The following is an 18132-nucleotide window of genomic DNA, read 5'->3' as shown; positions in this document are numbered from 1 at the left end:
TCAATCTCACTCACTCTATTTCTCTCTGTGAGAATTCTTTGACTGTTTCGTACTCCTTGACGTCCATTTCAATTTAATGCTACTAATGGGAGAAATTGGAATCAGATGGATGGCTGAGAAGATATAACGGATAGCAATAAGGAAAACGGCTGAAATATAAAGGAAAACCCATGAATGCAGAAACTAATACATTTGAGCAACAGGCACTAACCGGACATATAGAAACTGCTATAGAAGTAAAACACACAAAAAAAAACACTATATGGAATCAAGGAAACTGAAACTGTATAAGTTACACCTCCGCCAAAAAAAAAAAGTAACCGCATCAACTGTTACCACACCAAATAATCGAGGATGGTCGAGGAAAATGGAAAGACCTAGGAGAGAAAGCACTAACCAGACCTCCACTGGATGAGTGTGAAGAGAACTGGGACCATGGAGAGGCTTACTGCCACCCAAATTCCACCAATAAGAAATCAATGATAAACGGCTGTTGCGATAACGCAAATTAATTGTAAATGTTATCGAAAGAGGCGGAGAGGACTGGAAATCATGAGAGACTTGTTGTTACTCAGACTCCAGAGAACACTACAGGTTCTTCTAAAAGAGAAATATTTTATGATCTGTGTGAAAACTCCTAGTGAGTGAAAAATAATAATAATAATAAGAAGAAGAAGAAGAAGAAGAAGAAGAAGAAGAAGAAGAAGAAATGCCTACTCCAAGCACGCCGCTTCATATCTTTTTACTTTTATTTTTTTTTTTTTTTTAGTTTTTTGTACTGAACTTTTTTATGCTTATCCAGTTTTATATCCGTATTAAAAACAGTCCATAAAAAGAAAATAAACAAAAAGTTTATTATTTGCTTGAAATTTAAATTCTAAAAAGACAGTACACCCGAAATTACCCAAATTCATCAAATAGTTTTTAAAAAGAAATAGCACATTTTAACAGCAAAATTGCTGGTCCGCCATTTTCTGCTTACATAAAGGTCAGAGGCTCAAGGGACATAATTCAATTTAAAAATCACACGGGCTATAAATCGTTTACCGATCAAATTTTATTTTATCAAAACGAGATGAAGTTGAATATAATAGGTACGTACTTAATGAACATTTTGTGTAATTACAATTTTTTGATATTGATGTAAAACTGGATAAATGCCAATGTTTCTTATTGTTTTCATAGAATTTTCCAGCAAACCACTTATATATTTACAATGTGTTACCTAACCTATACATATATATATATATATATATATATATATATATATATATATATATATATATATATATATATATATACTAGCAAAAGTACCGGTCGTTGACTGGGTTCGAAAACAGCAAAAAATGGACTCTGATTTACTAAAGTATGATAGGTTATGAAAAGGAAGGGTTGTAAAGAGATAGCTTCGAAACCAAAACCAAAGCAAAATATGATGGAAGTAAAAATAAAATAGATAAACCCCATAATTTATTATACCATACCTGTTCACACTGAAACACTTATTACAATATTCTGTGGATCTATATTAAAAACCTTGTTAAACTTTGTGACATATTTCCATTCTATGGAGGTCAGGCGCGAACGAACACCCCATAATTTTATTATACCATATTTCTTCAAACTGAAACATAATTATCAAAGTATACTTACGCAGATAGATATGAAAAGTCTTTATTAAAGTGTGTGCCTATTTCCATTCTATGGGGGCCAGGTACGAACGCAGACTTCACAATTTTATTATACCATCCCTATTTAAGTTAAAACATACTTATCAAAGTATTATTATATACATCAATATCAAAAACACTTGTAAACGTTTTTTTTAATTTTTTATTTCTACTTTGTGGGCCAGGCGCGAACGCAGACCCCACAATTTTAATGAACCACCATTCTGCAGGATCAAACATACCCATTTCTGTGTCTCGATACATCTTCTATCATTATATGTAATCAGTTTTTTAAAATAGTCAACCATATAGAAGCCTATTCGTGACCACACACACACACACACACACACACATTCAGCTATATATATATATATATATATATATATATATATATAATTATAAAACTCAAATGACCTTGTAACGATGTATGTAACCCACTTTTCGGTTTACGACATCCGGTTGCGCATGCACGCATAAACATTAACCCATAACAACGTAAACAAATACACACAAATCGCTTCTTTTGCAGATTTTGACCTGCGCACTGAAATATTAACGTTATTATTTCGAAATTATTATTTAACATGGGAAGAGTGGGGTTTAAAATAACTTAAACGTAATACAGAAATGAACGATGTAAAAAAAAAATGCAACTATATCAAAATTTGAATTAAACTATAATAAGTATTATGGTATCTGTTCAGTGCACATTTACCTATAAGTATGGCCAACCACTTATAATTCAGTAACTGTAAAGCTTTTTTTTCAAAAATAATCAATTGTAATAAACAGAACGACTCATAAAAATCTATCTATATTCTTTTTTCATTGTAATATACTTTCATAGAAATGTTTTTGTTATGTAAAAAAAAAATATTTTCTTTACGTCACAAGTGTCACGCTCATACATGAATTCCATAACTGATATAACATACTAACCCAACGGGTCACAGGTAGTCTAGTATATATATATATATATATATATATATATATATATATATATATATATATATATATATATATATATATAAAGTATAATTAAATAATTAATTATTCTTTTATACCTACTGACACTAGAGTTTCATGCTTACACAATCATCAGTATAGGATGACAATTCTTGCCAGTCGGGAAATTCAAATCCAGCCGTGAAGTCATCTTTGATTCCATTTGTTAAGCCTTTACCTCCGAGCCACCAAACAATTGCTACGATAATGAAGGGAATTAATAACTAATAAACGCTCGATTTGGGCGCAGAATATTAGACAATACAGAGTGTTCAAATGACGGAAGTCGTGAATGTTGCATAAACGCTAATTGACTACCTCCAGATATACTTTCCAGACAGTGCCAATCCTTAATTGTTCTTAAAGGGACTTGATAATTACAATTAAATAATAACCATTTTTTATACCTGCAGACACTAGTGTTTCATTTTATGCTTACGCAATTATCAGTGTAGGATACCAATTCCTACCAATAGGGAGATTCGAACCCAGCCACAAAGCTATCTTTGACTCCATTAATATATATATATATATTATCTTTTTAACTTTAACAGTTACTTAAAATATGTGCCTGTATATTGACTTACGGCTGCCTGTAACTGCAGGCCTCTTTTAAATTGTTATTGTGCACTTAATATATAAAGAATACAATCAAATTACATAACTTTTCTTTTTTTCTTTCTTTCTTTTATTCACACGTCTACAGAGAAATATGAGGTTAAGGAAAACCATTATTTTTCTTTTTACACGCGATTTCAATTGCTTTTATTTTTTTCTTCCACAACTCAATGTTGCCCACTCATTTCTTATGTTTGTATCGTTTTTATAAGCTGTATTTTAATTAAATCACGTTTTAATTTACAACAATTTTTTAAGTATAAAAACATGAAAAAATACTTCTTTCATTTATGGTTTATAATTTGAAAGAAAAAAATAAGAATAGTAATATTAAGCGGTTCAAGGTTGGGAGCAGAATTTATCAGTTTTCCTGAGCAACGCCTGGATACAGGTCTGCTAGCATGGCATATAAATATTATTTTATTCTATTGGACATTATTATTATCAAATTTCAAAAACTGAAAATTTCATAGAGTGACTTGATATAATCAACCTTGAGCATTCTTTTATAGTTGAAACAATGTTGGAGCCCCTTATTTACTTGCCTCCTCACGAGGGTAAACTTAAGCACAAGGTTGTTTTTAGAGAGGGTCCAACTTCCCCAAAAGGTAAACTCTGGACACGGAAATTATAATTACCTTATTCTAGAATGATTTATTCTTCCATGACCGATGACATAAAAGATGAAGTTAAATAACCAACTAAAATGCACAGATACAGAAATTGAAAGTTTATTTGGTTTATATAATGCATTAAAACATATACTAAATTTTGCTTCTAGCTCAAAACTAAAGAACAGTGTTGAGAGTGTACGGGGAAAATAATTGCAATTTTTGCCTGAATAATCAGGCCTATTTTGTTGTTACAAAAAACGCGTCAACAGATTTTCTCACTGAAAGAGTGGTACCAGGCCATGTTATTTTTTTCATTTAGATTTTGTACATTAAAAATACTGTTACAAATTCTACAATCTAATTCCATGGGTTTTTCTTGAAAATGTAAAACAAACATGATGAAAAATGTCTTTTACAATCAGGTCCTCACAAAAAAATGCTTTATTATGTTTTTAAATTGACCAATAGAAAATAGTGGCATAAGTAATCTACTGAAATACACAGAGACGATACAGAAACTGAAAGTTTATTTGGTTAAACCCACCATATAATGCATCTTTATAAATGAATTCCAGAGTGACGTTTCTGTATATGAAAATATGGAAAATTAATAGCGTGCTCAATCTACAATGTTATATCTGAATTAAGAGAAACAATAAGAAAAAATTTTAACCATGGAATTTGTTTTTGTAGTTAATAGATATAACTCAACCAGCCAGTCCATTTGGGAGACAAAAATGGATATCTGGTATTTTTGTCAAAATGCAAAACTACTAAACTACTTTAGCCCTAATAGAGCCAAACTTATATAGACAGACAATATAAAAAAAACTTATGATAAACAAATAACGCAAATTGTAACTACAGTGACAAAAGTAACTGCCCCTTAAGTGTATTACTATGAACATAGTCTACAATTCTATCGTTAAAGTAATAATACCAACTTCATAAAAGTGCAATTAAATGCACTTCAGCAATAAAAAGAAATAATTTATAATTGAATGCTTGAAAGTTTTATAAGTTTCGTCACGCTATTTGTGTATGTATTAGACTGCAGCAAAAAAAATGGTTAGTATTTTAATGTTTGAATGTTTCAGGAAGTAGGGTGTTTTTTTGCAAATTCTTTTCAAATTCAATTATTTAATTTTATTTGTAAAGTTCTATAATTTATTGAATAATTCCAAAATCAGTTGCTTTATTCGTTTTTGTTTTGTATTTATGATCGTTTTAACCAATTCCAATAGTATGTAACTTCAATAGTTGTATCCTTCATTTGTTGTATATTGCTGCCATGCATTCTATGGACATTTGACACGAATACATACCTCTCGATATTATTATATCACTTTTGTGTTCAAGTTGAAACATATTTTCGCATTATTTGGACTATTTGGATTATTGTTCTCATCTTGATTGTTATTTTCACAGCCAATGTAATTTTCGGCCTTCTTCAGGTGTACTTTGTTGAACTCTGGAATCTTTCTGTTGAACTTGGGAATCTGCCTGAAATTTCGAACGGAACTCTTCATTTAATCCATGAGGGTAGCATATTCTGATTCCATTAGTCATTACTGGATAGAAGTCTTAAGTAATTCGCAATTGTATTCTGAGTATCGTCTGCAGAAGAGTATCGATTACAACTGAATATATGTATTGCTGTTTCTACATATTGCTTTTGCTCTGTAGACAATTCCTTTCTTAACATTACATGAATGGTAGGAATTGAAGTTTAGATATTGTCGAGTGAAAGTTGGCTTTCGATATACAAATGACAAATTCCTAACCAGCGCAAGTTATCAGCACATCTAGGAATTTGTTATCATACCCACACCCAATATTTAAACATCTTTTTGGTGAAGCCAGAGTATGACACTTTAGTGATGTTGCTCCTAATGTCATTGCCTCAAAGTATTCCATGTATACATTGGCCAGTACTGGGGACAGTGGTGATCCCATCGCCAAACCTTCATCATGTCAATCAGATCTCATCACGAAGAATGTTGTTTCTACTCAGAAGATCAACATCTTCATTATATTGTCTATCGTAACGAAAGTAAAATATACTTATCTAAATATTCTGGTCAATATAGTTACAGAATATGTCTGGTAATGGGGGGGGTCTATCTTCGAAATCTTTGTAGGAGTTTGATATATTTTCATTTTATGGACTTCAGATTCCATCTTAAAAATTACCTTTTTTCTGCATTGTATCTTTGATTGACTTAGTTTATTATTATATAGATTTTCAAAAATTAGATGAGTTCTACAAATTAGCTTTATGGAGCAGCCAAACGTAGAAAATTATTTTGAGATGCTGTAGTCTATTGCATTGGGAGAGGGTGTTGATAAATGTGGCTAGGGTTAGGGCCTATTACATCAAGGTGGCTGAAAAGTGTGTTAGGCCAATACTACAACAACTGGTATAATTTTATAGATTTCCTTAGTTATTCTACCGAGGCTTGAGAATCTAATCTACTCTATTAGCGAGAGGAAGGATATATTTACTCATGTTTCATCCAATAGAGCTCGTAAACGGTACACCTAGATCACAGTGGACGATTTTTTTTTTTAAATAATAAATTGATTTTTGTTGTTGTTGTTTGTTTGTTTTCGGTAACACTGTGTTCATAAAGAATCGTCTAATATTATTATATCATATATTTTTAGTTTTTTTTTTATATTGTATGCAATCAACAATAAAAAATACCCTCTCTTTCTTTCTCTCCACCCATTTCTTACCTCACCCCCTCTCTCTCTCTCTCTCTCTCTCTCTCTCTCTCTCTCTCTCTCTCTCTCTCTCTCTCTCTCTCTCTCTCTCTCTCTCTCTCAATCATATTTGGCAAAGAAATCCGTTGGATGACTCTCAACTAGACTGAATGCGAGTGTTATCTATGAATGTTGAGTGAAATCCTGGCAAGTCTGGTTACTTTGGTAAATGGCAGAATTGGTAGGGAGTAAAATCCCATTGTTGATGCCAAAATATAGATTTTTGTCATGGACAATAACAAGGGGTAGAAGTAATGATCCTACCCAACAAATCAGTCTAAAAACAAAAGGTCAGAAAGTTAAGTGAAGAGATTGAGCCTGTGTGCCATGGGGAGACTTCTTCAAATTTCTTTATGCATAAAGTAAAGTGAGATTGTCCCCTATTTTCTTGGCCGGAATAAATTAATGCACAAAAACTAGATAAAAAATGTTTTCTCATTCATTTACCGGCTAAATTAGTCCATGTCATGAAAAAAAAAATCGTTTTCAATCATATAAATCTATCTAATTATTTAGTCCGAATCAATATTTCAGGATTTCTTTTTTTCATCTTATTAAGAGAACATTAACATTTACTGCAACCAACCACAATTACATCAGAGTAATTTATTTAATAAGATACATATTTTTTTTTTACATTATGCTATAGATGTTTATTATATTAATAATCTATCAATGTTTTCGTTAACTATGTAACTTAAATCAAAATCAAATAATGAATATTTCATAGCCTTTATTCTTAAGTTAGCTTTAAAAAATACATATGGTGAAAACATAATAACAATACTTTTATTATTGCGTCTGTATGCCTTCATGCATTTTTTTTTTATTTTTTTTATTTACGCTGCTTGGAAAAATTGATTGAACATGCGGCACATACGACCATTTGAACCTCAGTCGACCAGTATTTACTTTTTTTTCTTTGCTTTTCTCATATAAAGAATTTGTTTTAAATCATATTAATTGCAATATTTCATAAGGGTTTTTTGGTTTTATTAAGAGAAACTTGGGGGAATTTTTACTCTCTCATTAATATCTACTACGACTGGTACCAGCAGATTTGTTTATTAAGATGCAGAAATTTCACTTCATCAGTTCATAATATTATGAATGTATATTATAGTAACAATCTATCACATTGTTTTTAACATTAACGGTTACGAGTTAACACTGTTTCAATAATTACTCAGCCTAAAGCAAATTCCGATTATTTAATGGTTTTCATTGTTAAATTAATTACAAATACGTGTTTGAAAGTTACTATTATTATTACGCCTGCATGCCACCATACCTTTTTTGTCATTCAATGAATACAATAAAACACGTAATTGTTTTGCAATTAGTGTATTTAAGCATTACAATAAATTATTTTCAAATAAACCAACTTTTTACCGCCAACGGTTTAAGTCTCTGAAAGGTGAACAGTCCAACTATTCAAAGCTTATGTTTAAACCTCGTATCTGATCAGTTTTCGACAAAAAAAAGCACACACACACACACACAATAAAGACAAACGTACGGTTTATGTATTAAGATGAATTGAAAATTCTTACAACATTTGACTAATTATTCTGCAAGCAGCATTTAGAGACAGTGATATTCAGTGCAAATTTCGGTCGGATTGTATTTGCGTTTGTCTATGATTAACTTTATTTTTTCAATTTATTAGTATTAAGCAGTTTTGTTTCACTTTTGTTCTTTTTCTGTATTCTACGTAATTTTCAGACAGTAGGAACCTGGGCAGCGCTGGGTAGCCTTAAATAAATCGGCACTGAAACTATGACTCTTAGTCCTTTTATCTCTCTCTATATATAAAGTTGTGATATTTCTTGCACTTAGTGACATTAAAACTGTCTTTTCAGCTTCACACTACATAAACAAACATCTTTTTATTATACTGCTTATGTTCTATGCGATCGACGTTATAAGTTCGAGTAATTTGTATATTGATTTTGCAAAGGGTCATATCACTAATTACCTATCCTTGTTTTCTGTTTTGAAATATAGAGAATGCTTTGATAGTAATAAAACACTTTTTTACAAAGACGGCTATATTTTATTGAGAAATGCTTACAATTTGTACTCAAATGTAGGTTATAAACATATTTCCCTCGAACGCCAACTCTCTCATCATCATCATCATCATCATCATCATCATCATCATCATCATCAAAAATATCATCTATTTTATTATTTTATTAATTGCAGATTGAAAGGAGAGTCCCACCTATCCTCTAACACACACCTATCACATCCAAGTAAATAAATCAGTTAGTAACCTCCCCCCCCCCCACCTCATCCGAGCAATTAAACATTTTGCAATTTCACTTTAGGTGAAAGAGTCTTTTCAATCCCTTTCGAGCAATTTAGTTATTGTTGCAGCCTTGCAAGCCAATAATAATCAAGACAAATATGGTAGTATAATTATCAATAAGTGTACTAGACAAAGTATATTATAGAAATACACGTCAAGATTCTGAGGCTATAACTGCCACAGATCGTTACCCAAGACGTGTCCAGGTAAGTCCATTGTTTTTAAAATAAGTATATCAGCTTACTCTATATAGCGATTGCAGTTCTTGGTTTCTTTAATAATCTGGAGCAATGCCAGGACATAGTTCTCGTTAGTTAATTATAAATTAAAAAGTTAAAAATAATAAATGCAAACCTATTAATACGGTTTAAATGTCACCAATTCCTAAGACATCTTTACAAGATGTTAAATTAATCATATTTTTTAGATCTTTAATTTTCTTGGGCAACGCCGAGACACGGTTCCAGACGGTGGGTAGTATACAAAAGATAGTTGTGATTTATCGTTTTATTATATACAAATAAGCAATTCTCTGTCAGCATCAGTGTCTGCCTAGGTTCCAATGGTATTAATAAGGTAACAAGACTTCTGAACAGCCTTAATAACCTCATCAGATATATTTTATCCACATCTGAGTTCTGACCCATCTCCATTGACATACTTCTTCCACATAGACTCATTATCCTCTCTCAACTTACCTGTAATTTCACTTCACGTTTTGTGTACATAATGTTTACAAGTATAAAAAAAAGATTGAGTTTTATCCAACTCATTTTCCACAAACAGAGTAGGAGAACTTTCCTCTTCCTGGGGGTTTTCCAACACTGCAACCATTGATCATCACACAGTGTATTTCAATGTGTTGCATTCGGGTGACTGGAAATAGTCGTGGTAGAACCTGCATAGCAGCTTTCCAATAAATGTCAGTCATTATTTGTGCGCATGTGCCAATGATGATAGAGTTCTTTTAAATGATGTGTACGTTTAAAACAAAGTGTAGTAAGGGGTGAGGAGAAAATCTAAAATTGAAATAGAAACAGCTATTTTCAGAGTCAGCATTTATGACTCCCAATAATATTTTGTCATTGATTTGATTTCTCTCTCTCTGTTCTCGTCTCTCTCACTATATATATATATATATATATATATATATATATATATATATATATATATATATATATATATATATATATGTTTAGAGGTACAGAAATTAAATAGAGTTTTTAATATAATAGAAAATCGATAACGTAAAAATAATAATACTATGTCGAAAGTAAAGAGTTGTGATGGGGAACTATTGAATGTGCCAAAAATTACGGGGACACTAAAATAAAGTTTATTAACGTTTAAAAAACAATTAAAATAATGGCACAACGAGGGGGAAAAAACGGGAGAAAAGATTCACAGTTCCCCAAAGAGAAACAATGCGTTAGATGTTTCTTTCTGCCGGCACAAAGAAGGTTTCCGCACCGCAATAGAGACAGACTCCAAAATCTTTAAATGGTTTCTGGAGTTCGCTTTATGTAGTACCTCGAACCATTCAATTTTATAACTATCGGCACAACACGTGATATATATATATATATATATATATATATATATATATATATATTTAAAGTGATGATTATCTCGAATCTGCCTCCACTGCATGGAGGCAGATTCGAGATAATGCTCATCTTCCAAACTGACAACTACTAATACTTACTAACACAAGAAAAAAACTCCATAGCAAAGTTCAACCAAGCCTTAAACATCTCTCAATAATTATACACATAAATAGACAAAACACAAAATACACCTACACGCATGCATACTTAGGTAAATGTGCACCCTCACACACGAAACAAAACAAGCACAATAAAGCATGCGCACACTTTCACGGGTGCGCACATCCATATCCAGTATAATAGCATTTCCCCAAACTAAACAATTAGAAATTATATGTGTGTATGTGTACGTGTATGTACACACATATGTGTGTATGTATATATATGTGTGTATGTGTGTGATTGTGTATACGTGTGTGCGTACATATATCATCTGTTATCTATCCTCCATCTTGTTTGTGTGTGTACGTGCACTTATGTTTGGGTGACTGAATACATGTATGCATATGTGCTTGGATTAGGAAGGAAAGAAAACTTCAACCAATATATATGTAAGGTATGGGTGTATGAATATGTATGTATGTCTGTGTGTGATTGTGGGTGCGCGTGTCCATATATATATATGGGTGGATGGATGTATACGCATCTGTATATGTGTGTGTGTGTGTGTGTGTGTGTGTGTGTGTGTGTGTATATATATATATATATATATATATATATATATATATATGTATGCATATATATGGGTGGGTAAATGCATTCGTGTGCGTATGTGTGTATATGGATGTATGCGTATGTGTGAGCCCCTGCATATGTCTCACTATTTTTTCAATTTTCTTATCATTTTGTTTAAGCCAGGGATGGGGCATCCTACCAGATGCCAAACATACACCTGCTATTTTAGACACTCCAACCGAGAGATCTTTTTAAGATTCTAATCGTCCCTTTAAGTGCAATTGTTTGAATCCCCTTTGCACTTGGTTTACCTGGTATATTTGTAAGATAGTTTGTAAAATTCTTTTTTTTTTTTTTTTTCATAAGTCCGGTTGCTCCTATAATTACTGGAATGATAGAGATCTTCTTAAGGTTCCAGTTTCTTATGTCTCTATATATATGCATGTGTGTGTGTATGTGTGTGTGCCTGCATACGTATGCAGATGTATGTGAGTGTGTATGTGCATACATGTATGTATATATATATGTGTATGCATGTATATGTATGTGTGTGATTGTGTGTGCGTGTGTGTGTGTATATATCATCTCCTACCTATTCTCCATCTTACTTGTGTGTGTGTGCGTGTACTTATGTTTGAATGATTAAGTACATGCATGCATACGTGTTTTGATTGGGAAAGACAAAAAAAAAAATTTAACCAATATGTGTGAGATATATTAGTGGGTGGATGTGTGTGAGTACATGTGTGAGTGTGTAGGTGGGTATGTATACATGTATGCTCCTGTATATTTCTGTATGTGCGTGCGTATGCGGGTGTATATGTATATGTGTGTGATTGTGTGTGAGTGTGTGCTATACATGGGGAAAGAAAGTCATAAAAAAAACATAAAAACCTTCACCAAATGAACCAAAAGCCTCCTCTTTGAACTTAACTCTAACTGGACACTACCAACACTTACTGTTAGTGACAGAATGTCTGAGACCACATCACTCTGAAAAACACATTTAGTATCAGCAGATGTAAAAATAACATTTGAAACACTCATTTAAAAAAAAAAAATTTTTACGAAAATATCTGAAGAGAGCGAAACAAAGCTTGAAACGCGTTATAAAAATATTTTAAAATAAAAATATGATAAAAGGCTGAAAACACACACAATTGTTGATGGCTACACTCTTTTAAATATATATTTTTTCTCTTGCTGGAACTACACAATCATCACTTTAAATATATATATATATATATATATATGTATGTATGTATACTAGCAAGCCGCCCGGCATTGCCTGGTTGTAGGATACACTTAAAAATATTTTGATTAATGCAGATTTCGTATTTATTAGTATATTATATTGGACCCAATATATAGTAATGATTTAAAAAGTTAAAAAAAAAAAAAAAAGAAGACTTATGCTCCACCACGAAACCAAAACGTTTAGCTTACGATTTACTTTTTCCTTTGATGTTACTGTCTGAGCTAGGGAGACATGTTTGCTGCAAGGCTAAAAATTAAAACATGAACCAATAGCTATTAGGTTATGCATGCATATTCGTAATGCCATCGTTCGACCTTCACCTGGCAAATTACATTTTTTTTTTAATTTTCACACTTTTGCACTGATTTTCCCTAACTAAAACCCAAATATAAAGTTTCATATGGGTTCGACTATTCTATATATTAAGTTTCATATCTGTAGACTAAAAACTGACAGAGGAGTTTGGTAGGCAAAATTTTTTAAACAAAAACATATACGCATACATGAATATATATATATATAGAAAGGGGTTCGTGTTTACTATAACCTTGCTATGTAAAGCTTAAAATACAATCTTGTAGTTGCTTTATGTACTTCCGGTTACATTGAATTTTCTGTCGAACATCTTACATCTATTTGTTTCTGCCTGATTATAAACTGCCTATCGCCAATATGTGACTCTTTCCCTTTGTAATCTTCCGACTAGAAGCATTTATGTTAGGATTGGAACAGACCAAGGAAAAACAGAATAGTTTTGCCTTGTGCTAACATTGAATGAACGCGATTTTAAAATGTACAAGTAATGTCTCCTATTTTTATTCCACACGAATGGAATCAGAAGAGATTTGCAAATTGTAAAGTTATGATGACTGAACTTATGCATTCATGACCTGAAATTATTTCTCTGTTGCACATATTGACGATGTGGGACTTTAAGAAAACCCCAGTCATAGACGTGCGTCAGAAGCAGAGATGCGTCATTGAATTCCTGGCAAAAGTGCACTGAGAATAATGATGACTATGAAGAAAAATAAATTTTGGAGCGCACAAGGTCGCTTGTTTAATAGTACCGCTCGCGTCTTCATAGTTCTTTAACTTTTTAAGTTGAAACAATAGAAGTCTTTACTTTTTGAACAACCATCGTATGACAAGGCACATTCTGGATGTCCATACACAACCATCATTCATTGCTGGCAAAAGTGCATTGAGAATGTGGTGAATATGTAGAAAAATAAATTCTGGAGCACAAAAGGTCGCTCGTTTTAATGGTACTGCTTCCATTTTTGTAGCCACTGAACTTTTGGAGATAAAAAAAATTAGGGAACGTTAGTTTTGGAACAAACCTCATATGTAAAATTTATTACATTAATCCTCCTTTCTAAACCTTGATTTAAAAAAAATCGATGATTATATATATATATATATATATATATATATATATATATATATATATATATATATATATATATATATATATATTAGAAAAGGGTTGATATGCCGTAAAACAAACACAACCAAACCAACCATATATATTAGAATAAAAGGAAATTTGAAAATGTGAGTATTATTAAATAAATCCTATCTTGCAGAGTTTGCTGAATATTCTAGATAAAACGCTAATAAATGAAAAAAAAAATAACTGATGATGGATTAAAAATTTATGTTATTTATTGCATCATAAAATAGAACATAAAACAGGGACCACAAGAGTTTATTCCTTATTCCATCGAGGTTCGAAGATGTACACACGTCTAATCAGAGTAAGTAACTAGTCCGGTAGTGTTAAAAAGATAGCATTTTGGAACAGTATACAATTTAAAACCTTAGAAATTGAGGCTTTGGAATCTGATTGCGCAAATGGGGAAGTATATATATATATATATATATATATATATATATATATATATATATATATATATATGATGTCTACAAACTCCTGTTCATGCATTTTAATTGCTTGATTATTTGTGAAACAGCTCATGGATGAACTGCTCTAATATTTCTTTCATCGGCTATGCTTGGCTTTTTAAGCTATGGCCGATCAAACATAGTTAGATTTTGAAGGTTTTTACAATGGTGTGTATGAATTTTATTTTATTATTAAGGAAAAACTTTGCATATGAGCAATTCTGCTCTCTAAGCGACTGACATTCTGACCCAAACAGAAGAGCAAGTCTCACCATTGAAAGCACTAGTTACTGCAGGTGTTATATCTGAGATTTCTTTAGTTGCTTGTCTTAAACGAGTGCACACACACACACACACATATATATATATATATATATGCATTATACCTCATAATTTATGAGAATTCCTATTTATTTTCACCTCAGTTTCTTTACGAATAAAACATATAATATTATTTAAGTGTTATTTATTAGTAATAAATGTAAAAATTTATTAGTAAGACTATTTACTCTTAATAGTGGGATTTGCTGCATATATCAAAGATGGCTACCATCTGAAAATATTTCTAGTTGGATAAAGTAATTTCTGAACAAAAACAAAACTGAATTATAATTTATTATTTTGTAAAACATAGTGACATAATTCACAAAAAATCGGCTAGGCAGAATCAAATATAGATTTATGAGATTCAATGCTATCGTTGTCTAACTTCGAAAAATAGGTCCACTTGATTCATATATATTAGATGATTATCAATGAATTTTTTTAACAAAGGCAGATACCTTTGACATAACAATTGACTCATTATTAAAAATAAACTAACACTCTCCTTTGTTCAAATTATTCTTACGAAATATTGTTTTCAAAGTTGTAACCAAACTTCTTCTATTGACTTACTATTGTTTGTTTCTTATTTGTTTCATTTTTCAGCTCATGAACCTCCCGGTCTGGTGACTCTGCATGTTCAGAGCGAGCATTATATCATCTCCACAACGGTACTGTTTGAATATAAAGCCAGGGAAAAACAGAACACCTCTCATAGCCAGCAGGACTGGTTCTCTGTGGATGGTAAGTTAAGGGCTACCAGCCCATTGTCATATTAGCCGATGTTCGCCCTGATGTCATTGTGACAATCTAGGAGCTATCTTAAACCATCAGCCCCCCCACCCCTATTTATAAATATATTTACATCAGTCTTAGTGTATACATATCTGAATTTTACAAACTAAATAGCAAAAAAGGTTAATAAGGTTTATAAAACCGACGTTTGGCTTTCATGAACATTTAGTATTCTAAACATATTTAAATTATTTTTTTATTTCTAGACTACTTTGAGATGAGGCTTCATAATTTGTGCATTCATTCTTTTTTGAAGACTGTTATCCTCATCTTCATAGTTCTTGTTGTTTCATCATATTTCCACCAACTCATCCTTTGGCAATTGTGTGACGTAGTAGATAGAAGTGTTGAGCATTGTCTGAAGATAGCCATTTCAATCCTACATAACCAGGCCAGAGGATTAGTTGGCCAAAATGTGGTGAGACAACATCTAGAAGTGTAAGCTATGTTTAGTTTCAGAACAGTTTCCGATGGTTCGTTGTTCTACACAAGTCCTGAGAGGTGACTGGTTTACAGTAGACAGAGCAGTTTCCGATGGTTCGTTGTTCTACACAAGTCCTGAGAGGTGACTGGTTTACAGTCGACAGTTTTTGAGTTGGAATCCACAGGGCAAAATATTCTTCCGGTGTTGAGATGGAAAAAGCATATGCAAAATTGCTACAGAAAGGTTTAATATTTATGGAGCAATTCTGGTTTCGGGCAGAACAGGAATTAATTCGATTCGTCAGTTCCCAGCAGCATCGTTTATAAATATAATCTCCCGACTATGCGGGATCATACCCCATTATGGTCCAAAATATTGTAACACAACAACTATGGAAGGTATTAATTACTGGGGATACGCTTACAAAGACTCATCATTCTTATCCCGTCGTGGTTAATCACTTGAAGAAGGCCAGAGGATGAGTTGAAGGAAACTTTGCATATGAGCAATTCTGCTCTCTAAGCGACTGACATTCGGACCCAAACAGAAGAGCAAGTCTCACCATTGAAAACACTAGTTTCTGTAGGTGTTATATCAGAGATTTCTTTCTAGTTGCTTGTCTTAAACGAGTACACACACACACACAACAACAACAACTATAAAGATGAGGATAACAGTCCGCAAAAAAGAATGAATGCTTATATTTAAATTTAATCACAACATAGTGTGTTGCATATGTTTTATCACACAGATCTAAATTTAGCGGACCTGATGAACTGAGGGAGCTGGCCTAATTCTGCTATGGAGTTATGGTTTAGTGCCTCCTGATCTAATTGATACTGATTTTGATTTAATATAACTCTTTCATAACTTATACTAAATTTGTGGATACAACAATCAAGTATTACGACAATATTGTATCTAAACTGAGATACGTTTTGGGAGCAATTAAATTTTAATTAAACCATTTAATAGTTTGTCTGTTTTGCTGCAAATAATAAAAGTAAAGTTAATGATTTCAATCTTGCAGCTTAAAAGAAAATTGTAATTCTTTTAGTTTAACTTTATTAAAAATGTCCATTTATTTCCATTAATTTGTTCAAAATATTGGAAGAAGTTTCCAGAAGAAATCAGACAAAACTAAGCAAATACAAAACAAAAAAAAAACAAATAAAAGGTTAAATAATCCAAATATACAATCGATTTTTTTTTTTTTTTTTTTGCATTTTATTTTACTGAATTTGACCTTTAAATTTTACAAAAAATTTTAAGTATTGTATAAAATCTTTATCAGCTACTAATGTTTCAATTTTATGATGTGCTACTAGTAATAAAGAATACTAGATCAAACTGTCTGAGGATACTGGCTTCCTATTTAAAATGCACCAAAGCTTGATGTTACTGTTTCTTTTGCAAAATTAAAATCAAATCAACAATTTTCCCCTATAAAACCACCAGATCAGGAATAAATATTTTTTATGAAGAGCTTGAAACATAAAATCGTTTCCAAAATTACTGGAGGCAGCATTAAATAACCCGAAAAGGGTTGATATGCCATAAAACAAAACAACCTAAATAAACATCATGAAATATTTGAAAATATAAAGAACTTGAAGCATAAAAGCGTTTTCAAAAATTAGTGGATACAGTATTAAATAACCTAAAAAGGTTGATATGCCGTAAAATGAAACAATTAAAACAACCAAATTGTAATTTTCTAAGACTTCAAATCTTACCTCATAACCCAAAAGAATAAAAAATAAATAAATAAATAATAAAAACAGTGAATTCTCTAAATCCAAACTGTTTTGGCATCTATGGAAACGAAAAAGCAGACACAACTGCCAACAACGCCAATTTCATAAACATTAAAATCCCACACACAGATCTAAAACCAAACACGTGCAATTCCATCATCTATAAACGGCAGGAAGAATCGGCTACGTGCCAAAAATAAAGAATTATGCAATAGCCAACCATCAATTGAAGACTAGCTGCTCTCTGACCATAAATGAAGCAGGTTCAGACCATGTAGCCATGACTGAAATGAATCGCCATCCAACCAACGCAAGATGTCGATTAATTCCCTCATAAGCTTAAACAGCCTTAATCAAACCTGTTTAAAACACTAGCAGCAAACAATACGAAAGACCT

The 18132-nt window shown here is 31.9% G+C and overlaps 1 protein-coding gene across 8 annotated transcripts in view; it reads left to right on the top strand.

Annotated features, from left to right (window-relative positions):
• Nucleotides 1-18132, top strand: part of LOC145291908 (calmodulin-binding transcription activator 2-like) — a 2646613-nt gene that overhangs the window by 2398221 nt on the left and 230260 nt on the right. For all 8 annotated transcript variants that reach the window (XM_080137802.1, XM_080137770.1, XM_080137753.1 and 5 more), the window contains one exon: nt 15366-15503. In XM_080137802.1, the coding sequence (XP_079993928.1) occupies nt 15366-15503 (138 nt within the window). The remainder of the gene's footprint in view (nt 1-15365; nt 15504-18132) is intronic.

The sequence above is a fragment of the Euprymna scolopes genome, chromosome 2 (genome assembly GCF_053919585.1).
Source record: "Euprymna scolopes isolate OS-2025 chromosome 2, ASM5391958v1, whole genome shotgun sequence".
NCBI classification, from domain to species: Eukaryota; Metazoa; Mollusca; class Cephalopoda; order Sepiida; family Sepiolidae; genus Euprymna; species Euprymna scolopes.
This window is presented reverse-complemented; position numbering and strand designations above follow the sequence as displayed.